The 21,304-nt window shown below is 42.7% G+C and overlaps 1 protein-coding gene across 7 annotated transcripts in view; it reads left to right on the top strand.

Moving 5' to 3' along the window:
• The window catches only part of LOC137095388 (BRD4-interacting chromatin-remodeling complex-associated protein-like), a 120,574-nt gene that overhangs the window by 78,802 nt on the left and 20,468 nt on the right, over positions 1 to 21,304 (top strand). For 4 of the 7 annotated variants that reach the window (XM_067461996.1, XM_067461994.1, XM_067461995.1 and 1 more), the window contains exons 2-8: positions 3,839 to 3,884; positions 5,741 to 5,783; positions 6,409 to 6,474; positions 8,018 to 10,027; positions 12,336 to 12,644; positions 16,530 to 17,234; positions 19,623 to 19,977. In XM_067461996.1, the coding sequence (XP_067318097.1) occupies positions 3,844 to 3,884; positions 5,741 to 5,783; positions 6,409 to 6,474; positions 8,018 to 10,027; positions 12,336 to 12,644; positions 16,530 to 17,234; positions 19,623 to 19,977 (3,529 nt within the window). In that variant the 5' untranslated portion in view covers positions 3,839 to 3,843. The remainder of the gene's footprint in view (positions 1 to 3,838; positions 3,885 to 5,740; positions 5,784 to 6,408; positions 6,475 to 8,017; positions 10,028 to 12,335; positions 12,645 to 16,529; positions 17,235 to 19,622; positions 19,978 to 21,304) is intronic. The other 3 variants (XM_067461997.1, XM_067461998.1, XM_067462000.1) reach the window with 3 other exon arrangements.

Raw genomic sequence — 21,304 nt, 5'->3', positions numbered from 1 at the left:
CCTTTAAAGCTCCTCCCAGGCTGCTGCGAACTTAAACCTGACTGGTTTGAGTCTGCTACCGGCTGAACTGCGTCTCACCAGGCTTGAAATCACTTAGCTGAAGATGTAGAGCTGTTATTCCCTCCGGAGGTCCTCAGGATTGTGAAGCTGTTCCCTGGAACCCTTTGGGAATCTGTAGAGGCCTTTAATCTGTTCTCCCCCAGGAAGTCTTAAAAGATGAAGCCTTTGCACAGGAGGAGCGTCTGTATGCATCCTCTGCCTTGGTTTCCCTTGCTGTGACTAACTGAAAAAGGGCCCCTTCCCTCCAAAAGGCAAAAAGGGGGCGGGACCAGGGATCCTAACTATAATTGGCAGGTGGCTTACCCTATAGATGCAAATTATAACAGGAAACCCCCTGCTGCAAAAATCCCAAGCATGGGATTGCACACAAACATTTAAACACAGCGAATAAATCTGGAGCTCCTGGAACAGCTGTTCCAGAACAGCTAGGATTATGAATGGCTTCTGGAAGATGTTTTTGGATTATGGTTTATAATGGTTTATTTATTTATTTGTTTATTTTTACTATATTTGTATACCGTTCTTTAAGGCCTTGGGTGACTCAGAGCGGTTAAGTGTTTTAAGTGTTACGTTTTAATTATGTGATTTTAAAGTATATGTTGTTTTATTTTATTCGAATTGTGCCTGTGTTGTGAATCGCCCTGAGTCCCCTTCCTGGGTGAAAAGGTCGGGATATAAGTGTGGCAAATAAATAAATAAATTAGGATATTGTTTGTTAGTAGTCTTCCTCTAGTGCAATCTTATCAACATTTAGCTAGAAGTACATTGCACTAGTGTCAGTGGACCTTTTTCTTGGGTAAATATAAATAATCGAGTCAAGGAACTGTGATGTAAAACTTATTTCAGTGCCTTGTCTTGTTCTCATTGAGAGAGCCTTACTCCCCCCTTCTCCTGACCAGTATACCTTGGATGGACAAAGTTAGAACGAGTCAAGTTTTCTAGATAGAAAACTCACTTAGAATGGAATTAAAACACATAGCCTCAAGTGTGTTTTGGGTTTTTTTAAAAGAAGGATTATGGTACCTTTTCCAGAATATATTTATACTAATTTAACTTCACTGTCTAAATCAGTGTTTCTCAACCTGGGGGTCGAGACCCCTGGGGGGGTCGTGAGGGGGTGTCAGAGGGGTCGCCAAAGACCATCAGAAAATACAGTATTTTCTGTTGCTCATGCAAGTTCTGTCTGGGAAGTTTGGCCCAATTCTATCCTTGGTGGGGTTCAGAATGCTCTTTCATTGTAGGTGAACTATAAATCCCAGCAACTGCAACTCCCAAATGTCAAGGTCTATTTCCCCCAAACTCCACCAGTATTCACATTTGGGCGTATTGAGTATTCGTGCCAAGTTTGGTCAGCTCCATCATTGTTTGAATCCACAGTGCTTTCTGAATGTAGGTGAACTACAACTGCCAAATTCAAGGTCAATGCTCACCAAACTCTTCCACTATCTTCTCTTGGTCATGGGAGTTCTGTGTGCCAAGGTGGTTTAATTCCATCGTTGGTGGAGTTCAGAATGCTCTTTGATTGTAGGTGAACTATAAATCCCCCCAACCCCAACAGTATTCAAGTTTGGGTGTATCAGGTATTTGTACCAAATCTGGTCCATTGAATGAAAATACATTCTGAGTATCAGATATTTACATGATGATTCATAACAGTAGCAAAATTATAGTTATGAAGTAGCAATGGAAATAATTTTATGGTTGGGGTCACCACAACATGAGGGACTGTATTAAGGGGCCCTGCATTAGGGAAGTTGAGAAACACCGGTCTAAATAAACCCTGCTTTAGCGGTATCTTTACTTAGCCTCTGTTAAACCAAAGCTATAGTTTGCAAATATTCAAAATTAAATGTTTGACATTCTCACTCAGATTTTGAATGTGATATTTAGATCCATATTTTGTCTTAAATTTTACCTCAGAATGTAGAAACTTCTTGATATTACTTTAGTAGCAATAAAATATTGGATAGTGTTAGCTGTCAAACGGTTTCATTGGATATTATGTGCTGAGCGCTGTCAGACACTGAGTACCATTGTGTGTCAAATAACAGAGTTGTCAAATATTGAAAGTAAATCTCTCATGTCAAATACAGAAGTTAAATATTTAACAAATATTTGATCATTTGGAGAAAATTCTCTGTCAAATCACAATTTTGCAAAGGAGATTTGTGAGGAGCACTTTTCTTTCTCTCTTTAAAATGGTTTTACGGCTGCCGGTTCTGTGAAAGCAACAGGGGTGCATTTTAGCCTACTGGGACACAAATAGGAATTATGAGATCCTTCTCAGTGTTTCTCAACCTGTGGGTCCCCAGATGTTTTGGCCTTCAACTCCCAGAAATCCTAACAGTTGGTAAACTGGCTGGGATTTCAGGGAGTTGTAGGCCAAAGCACCTGGGGACCCACAGGTTGAGAACCACTGCTTCGGATGTTTAGGGGACAAATCTAGCAGTCCTAGCAAGCATTGCCAGTGGTGGAAAATGGAGTTCAACATTGGATAGGCCAGGGGATTCCACTCCTGACCTAGGAAGCTTGAACTATGCAAAGTTTGTTAGAAGACCTCATTCTTCTTGTTTGGTTCTATACTTCAGTCATCTCCCAGACAGACGCCCATGACTTCTTAATGAGGAATTATAGTTGTTGCGTCTGAACTCTGGGAATTTCTATTATGTTTTGAATTACTGTAAAAACATCACAGTAGTTCAGTAGTGAAAACCAGGAGCACGTCTGTAGAGCTTGATTCTGGAAATGCTAGATCGGATAAATCAATCTCTCAGTGATCATGACATTGGCTTCTTAAGACTACTGGGTTAACACTGGGATAGCATTATGGGGAGGCAGTTAATATTTGGATGCAATACCCCTTCCAGAGTGTACAGAGAGCTTGCATTTCCAAAACTGGCCCACTACTCCAAACAGTGTCTTTACTTTGCCTGGATTACTCAAAACTGTAGAGACAATCTATGTAAATAAAAATGTAATGTTCGGTTGTTGTAGGTTTTTTCGGGCTAAATGGCCATGTTCTAGAGGCATTCTCTCCTGATGTTTCGCCTGCATTTATGGCAAGCATCCTCAGAGGTAGTGAGGTGAGGATGCTCGCCATAGATGCAAGCATCTATGGATCTATGACAAGCATCTGAGGATGCTTGCCATAGATGGAGGTGAAACGTCAGGAGAGAATGCCTCTAGAACATGGCCATATAGCCCGAAAAAACCTACAACAACCCAGTGATTCCGGCCATGAAAGCCTTCAACAATACAATGTAATGTTCGTTTGTGGGATTAATATAACTCAAAAACCACTGGCCAAATTGACATCAAATTTGGACACAATACACCTATCAGGGCTACAAATAACCATCACTCATAAAAACACTGAAAAACACAGCAGAAGAAACTTTAAAAGCCAATTTTTTTTAAAAAAACATTATAACGCATTCGCAAAATCACACATATATACACATATACACAAATATATACATACACAAACCATATATACACAGACTGGGTCACAGCAACACGTGGCAGGGGACGGCTAGTAGATATTTAAATCCCACTTGCCTAGTATAAAATAGTTTTTCTAATTTAATAAGGACAATCAAATTGTCTTGTTCCAGGACCCCCAAATCCAGGAACTGGCACTGCATGGACTTGGGAGGAAATATTTATCATGTTGGAGCACTAAAGATGTGTTGTAGGCAGGAACATTTCACTAACTGATTCGTTATGTACTGTATGCTATTTTTCTCAGTTTGATATGGTTTTCAACACTTTCTTCCAGTTGACATGGATGATGAAGATGGCCGATGCTTGTTAGATGTAATTTGGTAAGTACTTGCCCTTGTCTTGAATAGTTTCTTTTCTTCTCTGTTACGGCTGCATATTTTCAAAATCTGAAGAAATATGGTGCTGTAATTTTCATCGGTGCTTAATTTGAATCATGAAGAGTCCTCTCTCTAATCATTAACTATGACTGCTGTTGCTATATGCCTGTTGATAATATAGGCTGGCATAACAGTAGGGATGGGTGTCATGCAGCCCTCCAGATGTTGTTGAACTGCAAGGCCTCTCAGTCCTAGCCAGTTTAGTCAATGAAAAGAAAGCCTGGGAGTTATAATCCAAGAACATCTGGAAGGCCACATGGTTTTCACCCTGTGTAGCAAGCCTCATTAACCAAAATCCAAAAGAATAGTTGAAAGGTGAATTCCTGTGCATCTTCTAGCAACATAATCTCCAAATGTGATGCATATACATTATAAGAATATGTGGCTGCAGTGCAAAGTAGTAGACTCATTTCATTTTAGAAACTAAAATAGCCAGGGTATATATTACACCCCAGAGCCTTTTGTCGTTCCTAGCAGTCAGTAATGATTGCTGGATAAAGTGTGTGTGTGTGTGTGTGTGTGTGTGTGTGTGGAGGGGGCACAAGGATTGCAAGGAACATTCCAGCAATCCTAGATGACAGTGGGGTTAACCCTCTCTTCCCTTAAGACAGTGGTTCTCAACCTGTTGATCCCCAGATCTTTTGGCCTTCAAGTCAAAGCTCTTTGAGAATATTTCGCCCCTGGTTGTCCTACGTAGTAGTTGCACATTCTGCACTTTATCCCATGCCCTCTCTCCATTACTGCAGCTGGCACTTATTTTATTCCAATGTTTATAGTCCAGCCATGGTGCCAGCAATTTGCTGCCACAGTTAGAGGATCCCAGCTTGATTACTGAATCTGAATTGATGTTTTTATATGTGCATGTGTTTTATTTTATTGTATTTTATATGATGTTCACTTTTATGTCTGTTTTGAGGCACTTTGTGTTGTTTGTAAGCCACCCTGAGTCCCTTCGGGGAGATGATGGCGGGATATAAAAATAAATTTGTTGTTATTGTTAATATTATTATTCAACTCCCAGAAATCCTAACAGCTGGTAAACTGGCTGAGATTTCTGGGAGTTGTAGGCCAAAACACCTGGGGACCCACAGGTTGAGAACCAGTGCCTTAAGGTGTAGGAAGTATGTTTGAAATGGTCTCCATGGCCGACCAAAGAATCAAATGCTGCTTTTCAGAGCCATAGTCCAACATGCAAACCACTGCACCACACAGGCTCTGGGGCACATTTTAATGTACACTTACTTTTAAAAAATCTACATAGCTTTTGTTTTCTCTAAAGAAGTCATTTGCATGCCATTCTACAAGAGAGAGAAATAAATACAGTATTTTGTGTGTACATACTTATACAGATATTGTTGTTACTCAGCTCCATCAAAATATAATAAGCAAACTCTGGACACAAATATAGCTGATAAATGACTTGATAAAGATAGTAATTACTTAGCAATAGATCACTGCGGTGACACTTTTGTTTCAGTTCCCCAGTTTTAATCCTTCATTGATAAATTGTAAACATTATGGAGATACTAGATATGTTAGAGAAGACAATTATGCTGGGGAAAATGGAAGGAAAAAGGAAGAGGGGGCGACCAAGGGCAAGATGGATGGATGGCATCCTTGAAGTGACAGGCTTGACTCTGAAGGAGCTGGGGGAGGTGACGGCCGACAGGGAGGTCTGGCGTGGTCTGGTCTATAAGGTCACAAAGCGTCGGAAGCGACTGAATGAATGAACAACAAGATATGTTAAGTACATTATTTCTTTATTAAATCATTCCTCATGCTGGTTTTTTTCTTCACAGTGATCCTCAGGCCTTGAATGATTTTTTGCATGGATCTGAAAAGGTGAGGAGTTGGGGGTCGCATGTGTTTCTTTAAATGCTTACGTTGCTGCATGCTTAATTAACAAATCAAAATGCCTCCTCAAATTGCGTTCAGCTTCTGAGCCTTCAGAGAGAGAAATGACACCGAGAACAAAGCTGGTACCAGTCGTAGAAACGATGACTTAGCAAGAGTGTCTTGTCACTCTTTTCCTCAAGAGAGCATTGGAAACTGGCAAATAAATGCAATCACAAAACTGCTTCGTAATTACTTACAATAAATTACTTGCTTTTTAAGGAGCCAGAAAAAAATCCACACCCACCCACACCAAATTGGAAATTATTAGCTACTGGAAAGAAATGTAGCCACAGGGATGAGGAAGTGACTTCATTTCTTGATATACAGGTACAAGATAGCTCAGAAGATTTAATTTTGGGGGACTCTACAGTAACTCCAAGAATCCCCAAGTTGGTATGGCCCCTGGCCATGCTGGTTGGAGGGATTTGCAGAGTTGTCCTCCAAAAAGTAATACTTCCACGTTCTGAAAATGATACCATTTGGTCTCCATTTCATGTTAGTTCAACTTCTTAAACTCCTTGAACACTGTCAAATCTTAAATTTACAGTAATTTGAATCTTTTTAATTACAGATTGACAGTGATGATCTCCTGGACAACACAGGAGATGCAGCCAGTGCCTTCTTTGAGGGTGCTGGGGTATGTATTTTTCACCTCGCTTTTGAAGTTCAATTTATCATCCTCTTTGCATCATCATGTCCTTTCTTTGCAAATGCATCATCTTTGGAATGTGCAGTGCATGACGAAGGATGCAAGGTTATATTCCCATGATGGCAAGCAGGCGTGATAAGAGGAGGAAAAGTGGCAAGCTGTGACTCCATTGAGAACACAGGCATAGGGAGGCATGTAGGTGCCATTAACAGCTTAGCATCTCTGCTTAATACTGCTAAAAGTCACTATACATTGTGACAGCCTGCTTGTAGACTCTGTAGTGCAATCTAGTTGTTTCTGTCAGTGTGTGCATAAAGCTTGGTTGCAAATAGGTAGGCAAAGCAAAAGCAAAATTGATTCGGGTGAAACCCCTCATTTCTCTCATGTCATTAGAGGAGAAAACCCAGTCTCTATACATCTCTAGGCTTAATCTGGGCCTGGCGTTCATACCTAGGTTATAGCGAAACAGGCAAGTTGATTTTAAAACCTACTTTACTTTAATAATTTCTATAGAAAATCCAAGGACAGGCTGGGGAGACCAGGCAGAGATCATCCTTAGATTGTTCACAGACCTATTCATACATTTCCTCCACAATCTTTCATTAGCAATCTCAAGAGTGATTTGAATTGATCCGCGCAGTTACTGATACTGGGGTACAATCAAATGCGGTTGTGGTATAGTGTTATGATTTGCATGACCAACCCATGTTGATTTTGAATCATTCATGTGGAGTTTTGGCTGTTTTTGGATTTTTTCATTTGCTAACCTTTTCCATCCTGGGACTTTGTTCTGTTCTTTGCAGAGGGTCTGCTCATGGCGATCAGCCTAATAAAAGTTTGGGGCTGTGAAAGCTCGATAAAGATCTTTTGTAGAATGAAGCCAGGAACTTCCATTTGTGTGTCTTGGGAACCTAGATTGTGAAGTGCTTTTGACTTGTACCAGATGTTGTCTTGTGAGACCTGATATGAGACAGATAATGCTTAACCATTCTTTGTCCAAACAAAACTAGTCAGACGTGCATTGTAATGATGTATGTAATCTAGGCATGGTTTGGAAGAGCCAGGACCGAGTCACCTGATGTCTTTTTCTTTGCCTAAAAGCACTAAAGGAAGAAGAGCCAATTTAAATTAGGGCCATGCCATTGGAAGCAGATCCACCATCCGCTGTGCCATTCCCTTAACTTAAACTTCCTCCTTCCAGCTGATATTTACATCAAATTATTCCTCTTCCTATGACTGAAAGCAGCCATGGTGGGACTGAGGCCAATGGAAATGAAGAAAGGGATTAAACTTTCGATATAAAAAAATGAGAGAGTTTTAAGAAAACAAATGCGTTATATGGCTGTGTTACTTTAAAGTATTTGCATGCATGTTGATGACCAATGAGATATAGAGTATGAAAACAATTCTGTCTTGAGGCATCCATTAGAAATATAAAAGTGCTCGCCCTAAGAAGGTCTACAATTCGGCTTTGTTCATGTCACAGATGTTCACTTTTCTCCCTCTGTGCTTCCTCTTCATTCTTTTTCAGCTGCACGTTCAGGAGTCCACTGGCAACCATTTGAACACTGAGCAGAGTCAGCCCACAACAAGTGTTGACTTAGACTTCTTGGAAGATGACATCTTGGGATCACCTTCAGGGAGCGGGGGCAACCTGCAAAACTCAGACCAGCCCTGTGACATCCTCCAGCAGAGCCTGCAGGAGGCAAATATTACTGAACAGACTTTGGAAGCAGAGGCAGAATTGGACCTGGGGTCTTTCCAGCTGCCTACGCTCCAGCCAGTGGTCCATACTGCCTCTGATGGCACACCCCAGATTTTTTCCAGTGGGGCTGACCTCATTGGACTGCAGCAGCCCGCAGTGCTGACTCATCAGGCACTGGTCCAGCAATCCGTAGGGGCTGATGTAGTCAACAAGGCCATCAGTGTGCAGCCTTTTCTCCAGCAAGTGGGTTTGGGGAATGTCACCATCCAGCCGATTTCCAATCTACAAGGGCTACCCAATGGAAGCCCCAGTGGGGCATTGGGCATTGGGCAGATTCAAGTGGTGGGCCAGCAAGTCATGGCAATTAACCAGCCTGCTCAGCAGATCATTGCAAAGCAAGTCCAGTCTTCCCAAGTAGCTACTATGCCAGTTGGCAGCTACATCACTCAGACTGCCCCAGACCAGCAGCAGGTCACCCTGGCCTCTGCTGGGGTCTCGCCACAGAATGCTGGGCTTGTTATCCAGAAGAACCTCCCAGCAGTAGCCACGACAACACTGAACGGAAGCTCCATGTTTGGGAGTGTCTCCGCTGCACAGGGCTCCCAGCCTCTCACCGTCACGTCCAACTTGAGTAGCTCACTCATGCAAGCCCAAAATGTGATCATCCATCGTACGCCCACACCAATTCAGCCCAAACCAGCTGGAGTCCTCCAGCAGAAGTTGTACCAGATCACCCCAAAACCATTTGGTTCCAACAACGCTACTCTAACCATCCAGAATGAGGCTGCCCTCCAACAACAGAAAGCCCAGCAGAATTTGACCTTTATGACTGGGAAAGCAGGGCAGAATGTGGTTCTTTCTGGCTTCCCACCAGGGCTCCCTGCCAACATGTTCAAGCAGCCCTCACAACAGCAGCAGGCTCTGAGCAAGCCCATGAGCGTCCATTTGCTGAATCAAGGCAGCAGCATTGTTATTCCAGCGCAGCATGTCCCACAGGCCATGTTGCAGGGTCAGAACCAGTTCCTTCTCCCAGGACAGCTCACAGGCACGTCTGCAGTTCAGATTCCTCAGCAGCTGTCAGCCCTGCAGGCTAACATGGGAGGCCAGATTTTAACAGCCTCTCACCCTAGTGGTCAAACTCACATCATCACTAGCCAAGGGCCCGGTGGGCAGCTAATAACCAATCAAGCACTACCTGCTCAGATCCTCACCAATCAGAACTTAGCAAGCCAGTTGAACTTGGGGCAGGTCCTAACATCACAGAATGCACACGGGACAGCTCACATCCTTTCTGCTCCTATCCAGCTGCAACCAGGGCAGGTGGGTCAACCCACTCTCTTCCAGATGCCTGTCTCCCTGGCTGGTAGCCTGACAACTCAGAGCCAGCCTACCGTCGCAGCCTCCCTGGCTGGAAGTGCCATCAATCAGGCTGGTCAGACTGTTATCCAAGGGGTCACCCTTCCTAACCACGTGGCTATGTTAAATGCCACTGAGAACCTCAACCCCACCGTGACCATTCAAGCACCCCCCAGTGCCAGCAGCCAGAGTCCCAATCTTATTCAGCCACAAGCAAACTCTAATACCAACCTGCTGGCAAGCAACGATCCGGCAAACATATTAACCGTCCAGTCCACTTCCCAGTCCACGTCTGCTCCTGCCCAGCTTCAGCTGAACCTACAGCAACAAACCCCACCACCTCAACAGCCAGCGCAACTTCCTGGGACTTCTCAGTCCAGTCCTAATTTGGTGGCATCTAGTCCTGAAAAGATTATCTTGGGCCAGACCGCTGCCGGGACTGTCATCTCCCAGGATTCCATGCAGATGTTCCTTCAGCAGGCAAGTGAAAAGTTTCCTGATATGATTAATTCTGTTAAGATGTTTAATTGATTCTGCCTTGTTGGAGAGGGATCTGATTTGTTAGTGTTTAATAATAAGGAACCAAAGAAGCCATGAGGCAATGATTCCACAGAATAATCGAAACATTAAAAAAGATCTAAGGAAACTGTTCAGATATATGTTTACAACGGGAGATGGAGGCTCCACAGAAGTGTGGATGGATTTCCAGTCATTAAAATGCAGAAATTGTAACGTCCCAATTTGTTTCATGCACCTTCATCTCTACCTTATGGAGCTCCCGGTGGCGCAGTGGGTTAAACCCTTGTGCCGGCAGGACTGAAGACTGACAGGTCGCAGGTTCAAATCCGGGGAGAGGCGGGTGAGCTCCCTCTGTCAGCTCCAGCTTCTCATGCAGGGACATGGGAGAAGCCTCCCACAAGGATGATAAAAACATCAAAAATCATTCAGGGGTCCCCTGGGCAACGTCCTTCCAGACGACCAATTCTCTCACACCAGAAGCGACTTGCAGTTACTCAAGTCGCTCCTGACACGACAAAAAAACAAAACAAAACAAAAAAACACCTCTACCTTGTCCCATATAGTACCTGTTTTCTTTTGATATATCACTCTTGGTCAGTTTCACACTCCTGCAATATCGGATGCCTTTGTAAAACAGAGTGTAGCTGAATAGAAGATAAAACTTAAGTTGACACATGCCAGTTTCCCTAATGTTTACCATACATATGCGAGTATAAGCCAAACCGAATATAAGCCAAGGCACTTAATTTTACCACAAAAAACCTGGGAAAACTTATTGACTTGAGTATAAACCGATGGTGGGAAATGCAGCAACTATGGGTAAATTTAAAAATAAAAAGATACCAGTAAAATGACATTAATTGAGGCATCAGTAGGTTAAATGTTTTTTTTTAATATTTACATAAAACTGTAATTTAAGATAAGACTGTCCAACTCTGATTAAACCATTGTTCTAACCTTCTTTGATGTAGGTGTGCTTATGTATCCTTCCAATAATAATACAGTAAAATAATAATAATAATAATAATAATACATCACACTCGACTTTTGCTTTTTTGATACGAAAATCCAGCATATAGATCTCATTTGCTGTGACATACTGTGCTTTTGTGTCAGTAAAATAATAATAAATATAGTAAAATAATGGAAATGTAACAATAATAGAATAAAATAATAAATGTAATAATAATAAATAGAGTAAAATAATAAATGTAATAATAACAATAGTAAATAGAAAAGAAAAATAAATGTAATTAAAATCCATATAAATAAAAATGTAATGTTTGTTTGTGGGTTTAACATAACTCAAAAACCACTGGACGAATTGACACCAAATTTGGACACAAGACACCTATCAGGCCAACGAGTGACTATCACTCATAAAACACTGGAAAATTTAAAAAGCCAAAAATAAAAAATACATTACAACGCATGTGCAAAACCACATATATACACATATACACAAATATACACACACACATATATACACACAAAAACCCATATACACAGACTGGGCCACAGCAACATGTGGCAGTCGATGGCTAGTAATAACAATAGTAATAATAATAATAATAACCCAATAAAATAATAAATAACTTTGACTCGAGTATAAGCCGAGAAGGGCTTTTTCAGCCTTAAAAAGGGCTGAAAAGCTTGGCTTATAGTCAAGTATATATGGCATCTATTTTACAATAAGGAGGTGGGTATAAATTCAAATGGCTGGACTATGGAATTGCAATGAGGTGAGTGTTGTAAAGGTTGATGCCTTTTTTATTTGAGTCAGATTTCTCCAGATTGACTCCACTTGGCAAGGTTGAAGGGCATCTGAGATATATTTGCCATTCTTGTTTTGTGATTTCATGTGTACTCAAAAAGTGGCAGGCAGTAATAAAGATAATTCTGTATCTGGAAATTACATTCTTCAAATGGAGCCGGAGCCTATTTACATTTAGGATTGGGCTTTTTGGCTTTCATTGATTGGGATTTATGGATTATGAAAGACATTTCTTTTCAGAAGAAAATTCTGTGAAACTTGCAATTATGCAATTATGTCATTCATATTAGCAAAATATCCAGAGACTCTTGAAACATTTGACCCTTTAAAACCACGTTTTAGGACCTAGTAGTTAAGATTATGTGTGTACTACAGGTATTTTGATGTACAAGGTTCATAATATGTGTACAGAATAAGCAACACTGACCAAAAATGGGTGTCAAACTGGGCAGTTAATACAAACATGGTCCATGCTAAATCTCTTGGAAATTTCAGAAGGACCGGAGCCAGCAACAGCAGCAGCAATTTTATCCGCCAACCCTGAAAGTGCAGCAGGAGAATGCTCTGAATGAGTCTACAGTTTCTCCCCACCTGTCCATGCCTCTGCCCATCTACAGCATAGCCACCACCGCACTCAGCACCACAAGCAGTGTCCCGGCCTCGGTGATAGTCAGCAGCAGCGTAGGCACAATTCTGCAGCCGCCTGCCAGCCGAGAGCTGAACCAGAACCACAGCCTGCCACCAGTGGAGTCCAAAGTACCTCAGTTCTCAGCTGGCCCTTCCCAGCAGGCACTGGCTTGCCAGGTAGCCTTTACCTGTTTGCAAATCCACAAAGTTGCCTTGCTTTGGCCTGCTCTCCTGCCTCACTCCCTCCTGTCTAACACGTCTGGTCATTTTTCCTTAGTTTCCCCTTCAGCTGCTTGCTTTTTTCCTGCACGTTCTTTGTGCAGACCACAAAGAGAGAGAGAAATATCAGCATCTCATTTAGGTTTGTGCTTACAGGCATTCTCCCACACGTCAAAACAAAGGCTAGGTTCGGGTGTTGGTGATGACGGGATGCCTTTAATAGCAAGGGAAGTCTCCCTCTTGTGGAAGCATTTGAACAATACAAGCAGAGAAACTGATCTCATCACGTCTGTGACCTCAGTCCTACCAACCAGGTGGAATGTTGACATTCCTTCTCTGTTTCAGGAAAATTTGCATTTTTAAAAAGAGCAGCAGATAAAGAAAAAATTAAATAGGAAATATGGGGTAGGATAGTTTAGTTTCTAAAGCGCTTTGTTATGATATCCAGTTTAAGAATGGAGGGAAGACTGGAAGGTGGTGGTGTCAGCAACTGTTTATGCACCACCATCAAAGTACAGGCATATAGCAGCATGCTCAAAGACTTTTGAGCCTCCACAGGGGAAATTACAGTCCAAAGATGGTCACAGCACACATTGAGCTAATTTAACCAGCACGCTTTGAGTAATGAAAACGAAGCAGATGAGCAATACCAGGGGTCCTCAAATTTTTTAAACAGAGGGCCGGGTCACAGCCCCTCAAACTATTGGAGGGTCAGATTATAATTTTTTTAAACAACATGAATTAATTCCTATGGACACTGCACATATCTTACTGGCAGTGCAAAAACACTTAAAACAATACAATAATTAAAAATGAAGAACAAAAACAATACAATAATTAAGGGGTCCTCAAATTTTTTAAACAGAGGGCCAGGTCACAGTCCCTCAAACTGTTAGAGGGCCAGATTATAATTTGAAGAAAACATGAATAAATTCCTATGCACACTGCACATATCTTATTGGCAGTGCAAAAAACACTTAATACAATAATTAAAATGAAGAACAATTTTAACAAATATAAACTTATTGGTATTTCGATGGGAAGTGTGGGTCTGCTTTTGGCTGATGAGATAGGATAGTTGTTGTTGTGTGCTTTCAAGTCGTTTCAGAGTTAGGTTGACCCTGAGCAAGGGCCGGGTAAATTACCTTGGAGGGCCGTATCCGGCCCCCAGGCCTTAGTTTGAGGACTCCTGAGCTATACTATTAGTACACAATGTTTGGATTGGTATCCAGCCCTGAACGGTTCTGGTCCAACTTACATGTCCGAACGCATCTCCCCTTATGAACCATTTAGGATAGTGGTTCTCAACCTGTGGGTCCCCAGATGTTTTGGCCTTCAACTCCCAGAAACCCTAACAGCTGGTAAACTGGCTGGGATTTCTGGGAGTTGGAGGCCAAAACACCTGGGGACCCACAGGTTGAGAACCACTGATCTAGGACCTTAAGATCTGGGGAGGCTCTGCTCTCGTTACTGCCTTCGTCACAAATACGTTTGGCGGAGACGAGAGACAGGGCCCTCTTGGTGGTGGCCCCTTGGCTGTGGAACGCTCTCCCTATAGATATTAGATCAGCCACCTCCCTTTTAACATTCCGGAAAAATGTCAAGACATGGCTTTTTGAACAAGCGTTTGCAAATGCAGAGTAACTGACACAGGAAAATGGAATGACTAGACAATGAGTCCGGGCAGCGTTTTTAACAAGGAGACACTATGAATTTATATTTTATTGATTTGTTTAGTTTTTATTATATTTTATGTTTTTAATTATATTTATGACATTGTAAGCATTGAATTTTGCCCTGTTAAACACCTTGAGTCGCCTACGAGCTGAGAAAGGTGGTATACAAATACAGTAAAAAAATAAATAATTACATTTTTATGTGTGCACACCTACACACAACCACACATGCACACTCCAGAAATGGGCATATATCTTCCTACCTCCATTGCTCTTATCGACCAAAGTACTGAATTGTGTTTCTCCTCTCCCTGGGTCCTGTTGCCAGTCTGTGGCCCGCACCTGTTTGTCTCTTCTCCCTGTTGCTGCTCTTGCTTGCTTCTTTTTGATCCTCACTAACCCTGGGAGATCTGGTGGTGGTGCTGCTGCCTTCTGTTGCTTTCCCCTCCCTATCTCCTCTGTCTATTTAGAGCTAAGCATTGCACATGTGGTATGTTTCTATCTCCTAGTGGAGTGCACATCTCTTTCCTCCTTGCACATCGTGTTTGGGTGGAGTATTGACAGTTTGAGTCTCTTACAATAATTTGGTGTGTGATGGGTATATGTTGAAAATGTTGTAGTGCTGCTAGTAGGAGCTTGCAAAAGTGATGCTACGTTGTGGGATGTGCAAAAGTGATGCTCTCCGTCGGGCTGGTATAGCGAAAACATGGTGCTATGTAGCAATTTTGTGAAAATAGAATGTATTGTTATTATTATTATTATTAGTAGTAGTAGTAGTAGTAGTAGTATTAGTATTATCATAATATCATATATGGCATCATCAAGTGGCCATGGCACTTTACAATTAAACAAGCAAAAACAGTGAATCCTGCCAATAATGATTAAGTAGGCAAGGCAATAGTCAACAACTACAAAAGAATTGAAATTTTGGGATTCTTTCTGTTTGTAAAACACTTGTTTATTTGGATTGTTGTAGGTTTTTTTGGGCTATAGTCATGTTCTAGCAGCATTCTCTCCTGACGTTTTGCCTGCATCTATGGCAAGCATTCTCAGAGGTTGTGAGGTCTCAATGATGACCTCACAACCTTTGAGGATGCCTGCCATAGATGCAGGCAAAACATCAGGAGAGAATGCCTCTAGAACAGTGGTTCTCAACCTGGGGTCCCCAGATGTTTTTGACCTACAACTCCCAGAAATCTCAGCCAATTTATCAGCTGTTAGGATTTCTGGGAGTTGTAGGCCAAAAACATCTGGGGACCTCAGGTTGAGAACCACTGCTCTAGAACATAGCCATATAGTCTCAAAAAAAACCCCTACAACCCAGTGATTCCAGCCATGAAAGCATACTTGTGTATTTGTGTACTTTATTGCACCATCTTTTGAAAAAAGAGGAAAATTTGATATTTTTATTTTCAGGAAAAGAATGTTCATCTTTATTGTCATAACAACAATATTGGAGATAATTTTCAAATTTAAGGCAATGCAGTAGAGCCTAGGTATAATTTTACAGGGAAGTTGTGTGTGTGTGTTGTGTCCTTCACATGGGAACACATCTCTGTGTTCACCAGAAACTAAAAGAAGTCACCATCTTCCTCTTTCCTTGTATGGTACTTCAGAAGGACATGGTTTTGTCTCCAATGATAACAGCTTCCAACATTTGATTTTGGAAGTAAGTTTTAAGCATTGTGGCTGTTTCAGTGGGAAAGGTAGAAAGAGGGAGAATTTTGAATCAAGATAACGAAATATATTTTAGATTTTATGTCTTGTTTTCAATTCTTAAAAATGATTTTCACCTTAACTTAAAGACATCTTTGAGAGCATCATCTGCTAAAGCCAAATTCTACAAGCATGCTGAATCAGCCAAATCAATTTGGCAGTTCCCCATAGGTATTTTGGTTGGGTGGCCTATAAAGTTGACTCTCTGATTCTGAAACCGTCTCCATTTGGTTCAGGGTCTCTCTCACAGTGTGAAATGAAGGGAAGGAGAGAAAAAGCGGCCTCAAGCTGGCAATTGTGAGCTTTTGGACTCAATAATTCTTGGCTACTTCTGTTGGGTGTTGGTGCCTAGGGACACCAGAGTGCTTTCATGAGAGATTTCTAACCCAATTTACCTCTCTCCTTTTTCCTTCCTTTTCTCCCACCCCCACCCCCAATGGTCCTCTTTCAGTTGCCTTCAGGGCAACAGAAACTCCCTGGAGCCTCCCCATCCCATTCGCTACCTCATCCCTCCATGGGGGAGAGTCCCCAGCTCCAGCCCACACATCTTTCACAGATGCAGTCTCCACACCAATCCCGTCCTCCTTCGCAGCCCCAGCCTCTGTCCCGGCCCCCTTCCCGGCCTCACTCGAGACCCCCTTCCCAACCTCAGACGTTATCCAGGCCTCCTTCCGAGCCCTTGTCACGGTCCTGCACCCCGCAGACTCAAATGCAGAACTTGTACGTGATCCAGAATCAAATAGCTTCTTCCCCTCATGGCCCTAACCAGCATCCACTGCGGCCCCCCTCTCAGCCTCAGGTACCATTCCAAGCACCGCAGGCCCAGCCAGAGGGGCAGCCTCACCTGGCCACACCCCCACACCTGCAGTTACAGGTTCAGCTTGCCCCCCAGCTCCAATCCCAGGTTGAAACCCAAGTGCAGGCTCGGCTCCAACCCCAAATCCATGCTCCATCTGAGGTGCAGCATACCCATTCTCCCCATTTCCAGCTTCAGTTCTCTGCCCAGGGCCCCATCAAAACTGCGCCGACCCAGACGCTTCATCTCACCCCAGAACAGCAGAGGAGTTTCCAGATGGTCCAGAACCAGTTTCAGGCTCTCTCTGCAATTCCGGCTACCATACCTCACCAGAAGCAGCTCACAGACCGATTTCAGCAGGTAAAACACTCATCTTAAATTGCAAATTGATGAGGGATTAACTTGCCAGGATAGAACAATTGTTCACAATGCCATATTTTTCCTGCCTGACGTTTTTCCCGCCCTCTGTGAGATTTTGAAAAGTCCAACAGAAACTCAGCACATCAGGTGCATTCAGCAAACTCCTTTATCAGTGAAGAAAAAATGAGACAAATACTTGCTCCCTTTCTGTATTTGATAAGTACCATATATACTCGAGAATAAGCCTAGTTTTTCAGCCCTCTTTTAGCTAAAAAAGTCCCACTCGGCTTATACTCGAGTGAAGGTCCTGGTGGGAAGGGGAGGGGCTGAAAGAAGCCCTTCTTTCAGCCTCATGCCTTCCTGCCAGGACCCTCACGTCTCTTCACAGCAACCCATCAGGGTTGCTGTGCCTAGAGAGGAGAGAGTGCACACCTTCCTCTCATCAGTACTTCCCACCTCAGTTTTTTTCGCTACTTTTCCAGCAGCCCTTTCTACACCGGTTTCCCCTTTTCCTAGTTAACCCCTTCCTACCTCATTCTTTACTATCCCCAGCCCCCTCTCTCCACTTTCTTTCCCAGTGTCACAATACCAGGGCTCCGCCATTATTTCCGGCAGAGGTGAATCAAACAAACACCCAGTTTGTGTTAAACGTTTAATTAAAACAGCACTTATTTTCTGGCTGTTTTAATAGACCAAAATATAAAACATAAAGATAGCACTCAGCCACAGAATAAACTGATAGCAAAAGCTGCACCGTAGTCAAAGGGTTCAGTCCAGTGCTCAAACGCCGAGAGTTCAATAAACAAAGTCCAGGGATCAAGAGTCTATACTGTAGTCAAAAGCCAGTTCAGAGGTTCAGGGTTCCAAGATTACAGGAGACAAGTCAGGATATCAAAAATCCAACAAGCTTGGGGGAAAACCAGCAGCATCCACCACCAAAATAAGACAAATACTTTTCTCCCAAACATCACTCCCAAGGTTAGCTCCTTAAATCCAGTAACACCCAGGTGCAACCTATCCCCTGCATGCCTCCACCCTTAATTGCTTTTGCTTAATTTGTTACTTACAAACTACTCAGCCCTTTAGATCCAAGACTTACACCAACCACCATCAACTATGGGACATGATACATGACACACATCCCCCTTTCCATCCCAGCCTTTCCCATGTTCCAGCCTCTTTCCCATTTCAGTCTTGCCCCTTTTCCCACTTCAGCTTCCCACTTTCCTGGCTCCTTTCCCACCTCAGTCTTTCCCACTTCTCCACTTGCCCCTTCCCACTACAATCTTTCCACCTTTCCAGTTCCTCCTTTTGTACCCCTTTTTTGCTCATTTTGCAGTTTTCCTTTCCCCATCCCAATCGTTTCCTGCTGCCTCTCTTTCCCACCCCAATTTCCCCAGCTTTTCCCAATCCTCCCTTCACACTCTAGAGTAGTAGTTCTCCACCTGTGAGTCCCCAGATGTTTTGGCCTTCAACTCCCAGAAATCCTAACAGCTGATAAACTGGCTGGGATTTCTGGGAGCTGTAGGCCAAAACACCTGGGGACCCACAGGTTGAGATCCATTACTCCAGACTGAGGTCTTTCCCACATTTCCAGCCCCTATTTCAATCTGAACCTTTCCCAGTTTCCAGCCCCCCTTTCACACCTCAGTCATTCCCTCTTCCCCAGTTACACCCTTCCTAAGCCAGTCTTTCCAACTTTTCCTTATTCACATACACACAGTATTTTCCCTAAAATGTATAGTTAAAATAAACTGGTGATTATTGGAAGGATACGTAAACACATGTACATTGAAGGAGGTTAGAATAATGATTTAATTAGAGTTGGACAGTCTTATCTTTTTATGTTTTATGTAAATATTCAAAAACATTTAACCTATGGGTGCCTCAATTCATTTAATTTTATTGATATCTATTTTTATTTTGAAATTTAGCAGTATTGTAATTGTTTTTATATTTTATATCTGATGTTTTTAATCTGTTGTGTTTTATTTGTAATTTTTGGGCTTGTCCCTTGTAAACCGCCCCGAGTCCCCTTGGGGAGATGGTTGGCAGGGTATAAAAATAAAGTTATTATTATTATTATTATTATTCCCACCCTTGGTTTATTCTCCAGTTTTTTATAGTAAAATTAGGTGCCTCGGCTTATGTTCGGATTGGCTTATACTCGACTATATATGGGTCTTAGAACAGACAGGCAAAGTGAGGCTCTGGAACTGCATGCGGACCCTTAGACTATTTTTGTGACCCTCAACCTACCCAGACTACCCAATCTACTGTTTTCTTGCCAAAGAAGGTTAATTGACCACTTGGCCCCTGCGTAAGTATAAAGTAAATCGATCAATAGCGTCTAATGGAAACTTCTTTTTCTTCCAAAATCTCATCTAGGTGCCCCAGGGGATTATCCTACAAACAAAGCAGCCTACAGCCACTAGCCAAGCATCACCTGTGCTTAGCCAGTTCAGCAACCAATCCTCCTCAGTACTAGTTAGTAGCCAAGGTCAGCAGCAGGTCACAGTGATGACAACTCAGGCACCTCCAGTTCACAGCCATGCTTCTGTCTCCACCACAATTCAGCCTTCCAATGCTGGGTCTGGCAAAGCAGCCTCCGTGCTTGAAAAGGGGCAAATGCAAAGAGAAAGAGGCGGTGGCGGCAGCGGAGGAGGAGGAGGAGGGCAGCCTGCTCAACCAACAGCACTCCTCCAGCAGCAAGCACCTGTGTTGGTCAAATCAGCTTCAGTGTGTAAGTTGAGAAATCTTTCTTTCATATGCTTTGGCAGCTCTGAACGGAAAGAACAGAATAGCTTTGTCCTATTGGACCATAACTGTCTTTTTGTTTCACGAGTTTGTATGCACCTGCTTCTCCAGACAGAGAACAAGCAAAGGAAGAGTTTCCTTCAGTCTGCTGCAGCTATTCTTCTTACTATGTGTGCACGGGTTCCTCTGTTACTTCTTTCCCACCTGGATTCTGGAATGAAATGCATAACCTACACCAAGATGGGAGTAATATAACTCAAAAACCACTGGATGAATTGACACCAAATTTGGACACAATACACCTATCAGGCCAATGAGTGACCATCACTCATAAAAACATGGAAAAACACAGCAGAAGTGACTTAAAAAGCCAAAAAAGCAAAAGGATGCTACAGTGCATGCACAAAAACATAGCATATCCACACTCTCTTCTGGACTACAGCTCCCAGTATCCCCTAGACCAGGCCCTTTAGGAGAGGAGGATGATCCAAATGAACTGCTTCCAAGATGAAAGCTTTCTTCTCCTTGGATTTCTTTGAGAGCATCCCAACCCCTGCATATTTCCAATTTCCTATTCCTGGACTGCAACTCCCAGCAATTCTCCAGATAGATAGATTAGATAGAGATGGGTAGATAGGTAGATAAATCGATCAGGAAGACTGCTGGGAGTTGCAGTCCAAGAATAGAGAAGGAAGAAAGGGGAGAAAGGAACGGAAAGAAAAGATGGAGGAAGGGAAGAGGAAGAGGAAGAGGAAGAGGAAGAGGAAGAGAAGGAAGGAAGGAAGGAAGGAAGGAAGGAAGGAAGGAAGGAAGGAAGGAAGGAGAGAAAGAAAGAAGGAGAGAAAGAGTGAGGGAAGGAAGGTTGGCCACAGCAACGCGTGGTGGGTACATCTGGTCTTTTAAATAAATTTAAGGTGGGGGGAGTTTAACATTAAAAATACATACTCATTGGCCAAACTCCGGTATGAATAGGTTGCTGTGAATTTTCTGGGCTGTATGGCCATGTTCCAGAAGCATTATCTCCTGATGTTTCGCCCACATCTATGGCAGGTATCCTCAGAGGTTGTGAAGTCTATTGGAATCTAGGCCAGTGAAGTCTATAGATCTGTAGAATGTCCGGGGTGGGAGAAAGAACTCTTGTCTGCTTGAGGCAAGTGTGAATGTTACAATTGGCTATCTTGATTAACATTGAATGGCCTTGCAACTTCAAAGCCTGGCTGCTTCCTGCCTGGGGGAATCCTTTGTTAGCATGTGGACAATTTCAACAGAAAGGAGGAAACAATGAAAATATATAAAACCTGGCTACCAGTATT

The sequence above is a fragment of the Anolis sagrei genome, chromosome Y (genome assembly GCF_037176765.1).
Source record: "Anolis sagrei isolate rAnoSag1 chromosome Y, rAnoSag1.mat, whole genome shotgun sequence".
Classification (NCBI taxonomy): Eukaryota; Metazoa; Chordata; class Lepidosauria; order Squamata; family Dactyloidae; genus Anolis; species Anolis sagrei.
Note: the sequence above shows the minus strand (reverse complement) of the source record. Positions and strands in the feature narration are given on the sequence as shown.